Source organism: Monoraphidium neglectum, assembly GCF_000611645.1.
Source record: "Monoraphidium neglectum strain SAG 48.87 unplaced genomic scaffold scaffold00735, whole genome shotgun sequence".
Classification (NCBI taxonomy): domain Eukaryota; kingdom Viridiplantae; phylum Chlorophyta; class Chlorophyceae; order Sphaeropleales; family Selenastraceae; genus Monoraphidium; species Monoraphidium neglectum.
In genome coordinates this window covers 17,421-21,523 of record NW_014012893.1, presented here as the reverse complement: position 1 = coordinate 21,523, position 4,103 = coordinate 17,421, and the positions used below count along the sequence as shown (strand labels likewise).

Here is a 4,103-nt window from a genome sequence, read left to right as displayed (position 1 = left end):
AGGGAGGACAGGGCGGGGCAGGGGCGGGGTAGCAGGTTGGGTCGGGGGATGCGTGGGTGACGCACGCCAGCGGGCACGGCCCTGGCTACAGCCCAACAGAGGGAGCAGCGTAGGAGTGCAGCACGGACCCTTCAGCTCACAGCCATTCCAACACGCGGAGGCAGAGAGGACATGCAAGGATGGCGGCAAAGGCGGGGGCAGCAGAAACAGCAGGACACCAGCAGGGCAGCACGGGTGTACTTACGTGGCCGGCCGTTGTACTTGCAGAGCAGCAGCTGCTCGAATATCTCCTGCACCCACTCGTACCTGAAAGGCCTCCCGGGGATGCTGCGGCTGTAGATCACAGTCAGCTGCATGTGGTGGTGATGGCGGGGGGGGAGCGGTTGAGTCAGTCGCCTTCTGTCGGCTCTGGACTGGCAGGCGGGGCAGCATCAAATGATGAGATGCGTGATCTGAAAAACCAACTGCGCATTATTCAGGGCAGGCAGTGGGACAGGGACAGGCTCCAGCAAGGGGGCGCCATGGCCTTGCACCCCTGGGTGCGTGGGACGTATGGCTGCTGCCCCTGCCCCCACACGCCACACAAAAGCGATGGTCAAGACGCCGCCGCCGACAAGAAAGCGCACCTCCGCATGCACAGGCTGAGCCAGGCCGGCGCCTGGGCCGATGAGCGTTTTGCTGGGGTTTGTGAAGCGGAAATTGAAGTAGCCTGGCGGCAGGCAGCGCTTGGAGCCGTCGGGCACGTTGCCGTAGCCGCGCAGGTCAACAGCGATGAGCTTCTTGACGTCTGCGATCAGCTCCGGTATGCGCGCCTTCTCCACAGCCATCTCCGTGTCCTGTGCCGTTGAGTATGGAATGAGTTAGGCATTCTGGGGTCGCGAAAATCGGCACTGCTGCTTTGCCCAAGCATTGCAGGGTTGATTGTGTGCATATTGGAAAGGCAGGACAGCCACAGCATGCGTGGGTGTCCTGCCTGTGCTGTGTACGCGGAGGCGCGCTCGAGTCATGGTCGTTGACAAAAGTTTTGACCAGCAAAGTAGCAGCAGAGCTGCAGCATCCAGCTAGCGGGTCGAGCAACCTGTGGACGACAAAAGCAAGCGAGCAAGGCGAGCCCCAAACATTGGGCCTCCAGCCATAGGCAGCTGCCCGCCTCACCGAGTTGGTGGCGTCGAGCTCCGGGTTGGAGAACGAGCACAGCTCCACCTTGTTGTTGGAGCACACAAACGTCTGCACGTCGTTCGTCACCACCCTGCCGTCGAAGATGTCAACAGCGCGCTTGCCCTTTGTCTTTGGCGGGAACGTGCTGACCTGGGCCCAGGGGGTGGTCGTGATCCCAATGGCGCTCTGGCAGACAAGGCTCTCCCCGTTGTCATAGGGCAGCTCGAAGAAGGGGATCGTGCTCACTGCTTTGAGGCCGGCGCCCTGGGTCTTGCGGGCGTTGGCGTCCGGGTCCAGCTGCGGCACGATCACGCCGCGCGCGCCCTTTGTGATGTTGAGGCTCTTGTCTTTGCCGGAGGGTGCGTCCGTCTGGAGGTGGGCGGTGTAGACCCCAAAGTCGGGCCTCCAATAAAGCGTTATCGCCTACAGACGTGCCGAGAGGCGGGGGGACCGGCAAGGCGGTCAGCTTGGACGGCACCGCATCACCGCATCACGCAGAAGAGCATCGCTGGGCTGGTGCAGAGAGGCGTGGAGAGGTGTGCACCAACACCTGCAGGGCGGCACACCTGTGATGCAACGAATGCCTGCGGTTTTGCAGGCCAACTTATAATTAAACCGACAACAAGCACAGCCGCAATGAACCCTGACGCGACATACAGTGCAAAGGGCCTGCGCTTGTCGGTGGCGGAGTGGTCCTGGCACTCACCTTGGAGATCAGCTCGTCGTTGAGATCACTGGCGAGGTTGGCATCGCTGACCTGGATCCTGGTTGAGATCTGGGTGTTGGTCGAATCCGTGAGCTGGAAGGTCACCTCGGTGATGATGCCTGAGGGGCGACGCACGTGGGCAGGCACGAAAAGGAGTGCTTGCATTGTGAGGAGCAAAATTCGTCACCAAAACATGGGATGCAGGTTTGAGGTACGACAGGCACTGCAGTTCATTGAATCTGTTGCACGATTGGGCGCGGCAAGCGCACTGCAGCCTTGGCAAGGCCTGCAGAAAGGCGCACCAAGGAGCCCGATGCCGCCACAGAGCGCGCGCCACTCCTCTGTGGTGCTGTCGCTTGTTCGGACTGTGCCACTCGCGTCCACCCAGGTTATGGACGTCACGATTTCACACTGATTATGTGATGCATGAGAGAAGGGGGCAGGCAGCGTGCTCACGTGCGGGCGCGCATTAAAGGGCCACTGCGGTTCGTGTGTGCGCTCTGCTGGTCCATGCAGGATCACGCAGGGTAGAAGAGTGCTTAGCACAAACGATATGAATTGGCCCTTGGCCACACAATGATGAAGTGATCAAGGCAACGTGGTACACTTCCAGGGCACGGCCGAATGAAGATGCTTGCACTCCCGGCCAGCGGCGGCAGCGCGGCCGCGGCCACTCACCACCTCGACGGGGGCGCCCTGACCACTCCCATGGCCAGCGACCGACACGATGCCCCCAATGTTGAGGTCGCCCCACCACTGGGCAGCAGGGAAGGACGTGTTGGCCCGTCGACGAGTGAGGGGCTGAAAGATGCAAGGGTAACAGGCCCTTGTGTGCTGTGCACCAGACCGCAATTAATATGTAGTTAGCCGGCTTGCATGTTGGAAAAGCCACGGGCCCGCCCTGCAAGAGCTCAAAGCAGCGCCGCTGCTCTTCCTGTGGCTCACCGGCAGCAGAGCCCGGGGGACGGACAGCTTGGCCCTCGACGCGGCCGGCAGGAAGTCGCGCAGCGCCATGCCCGCGCCGACGCGCATCTGCTTCAGCTGCTTGTTGGTGGACAGCACGCGCTTCATCGACGAGGTCAGCACGCCGACGCGCAGTGGCGCGGCCGCACCGGTGGCATTCTCCCCGCCGGGGCAGGGGAACGGCACCGTGCTGCCGAAGTCGTAGTGCGAGGCGCGGACCTTGAGGCCGCGCCCCTCCTTCGCGGCGCGCTGCACGAGGCTCTTGATTGTTTTGACCAGGGACGCGGTGGACGTGGGTTTGACCACCTCATCGGCCTGGCAGGTGACATAGCCCTGAAGAGACGGGGAATGACACGTGGTTCTGAGTGCATGGGGTCATACATCCAAAAAGTCGATCGAAGGGGCCGCCTGCGCTTCGCGAAGGGCGATTGATGCGAAAAGCCTTGAATAGTGCAGCAGCCGCAGCGGCAGCCGCAGCAGCAGCCGCAGCAGCAGCAGCAGCAGCAGCAGCGGCCGCAGCAGCAGCGGCCGCAGCAGCGACAGCCGCAGCAGCGGCCGCAGCAGCGACAGCCGCAGCAGCAGCAGCCGCAGCAGCAGCAGCCACAGCAGCAGCAGCAGCAGCAGCCGCAGCAGCAGCAGCCGCAGCAGCAGCCGCAACAGCAGCCGCAACAGCAGCAGCAGCGTTGTACAAACTGCATTCTGTAAACTGCGGGTTCTCACATATTCAGCGCTGTAGCGCTTGCCGCTGTTGTCTGGGTTGGCGGCAGCCTTGACAGAGCTGATGTCGACGTGGGGGGGAGGATTGGTGGGTTTATGGATGGGTCTCTGGGTACAGCTTGCCATGCGACCATTCGTGGGTGAGGTCCCCGCACCCAGCTGCCCTCATCTGACATGCATGACACGGGAACAACGTTGATCACAAACTGGGATTTGCGCCCACCTCTGAATTTGGAGCAGCAAGATCAGGGCGAATGCACAGCCTAGCATGCTGCCGGCCGCTCCTGCAGGGCTGCGCTGCAAGTGCATGGCTGCCGTCCGTTTACGTTAGGCTTCTGGTGCCGCAAATGCAGTGCGGCGGTGTCCCTGCCGGCACCGGACGCCAGCGCTCCAGTGTCCAGTCTGCCAGTTTTTAGCCAGATGCGGGGGTGAACGAGGATGAGTATGTTGCCCTTTGCCAGATCTGCTGCTCAAATCCTGGACCTGGCAGCACAGGGGGTGCGCAGAACTGCACCAACTGAAGCCAGGTTGCACTGTTGCGGACCGCGCCCAAACGATG

The 4,103-nt window shown here is 62.2% G+C and overlaps 2 protein-coding genes across 2 annotated transcripts; one reads left to right on the top strand and one right to left on the bottom strand.

Moving 5' to 3' along the window:
* Window positions 1-85: 85 nt before the first annotated feature.
* MNEG_5061 (hypothetical protein) lies at window positions 86-2,935 on the bottom strand (the record flags this gene model as incomplete). Its single annotated transcript, XM_014046467.1, has 8 exons — window positions 86-129; window positions 245-350; window positions 627-836; window positions 1,156-1,581; window positions 1,865-1,983; window positions 2,167-2,275; window positions 2,543-2,620; window positions 2,810-2,935. 8 exons carry the CDS (start codon window positions 2,933-2,935, stop codon window positions 86-88), a joined length of 1,218 nt encoding a protein of 405 aa, XP_013901921.1.
* A 240-nt stretch (window positions 2,936-3,175) lies between these two features.
* On the top strand, window positions 3,176-3,532 carry MNEG_5060 (hypothetical protein; the record flags this gene model as incomplete). Its single annotated transcript, XM_014046466.1, has 2 exons — window positions 3,176-3,182; window positions 3,279-3,532. The coding sequence occupies 2 exons, from the start codon at window positions 3,176-3,178 to the stop codon at window positions 3,530-3,532; spliced, it is 261 nt and encodes an 86-aa protein (XP_013901920.1).
* Between the last annotated feature and the right edge of the window lie 571 nt (window positions 3,533-4,103).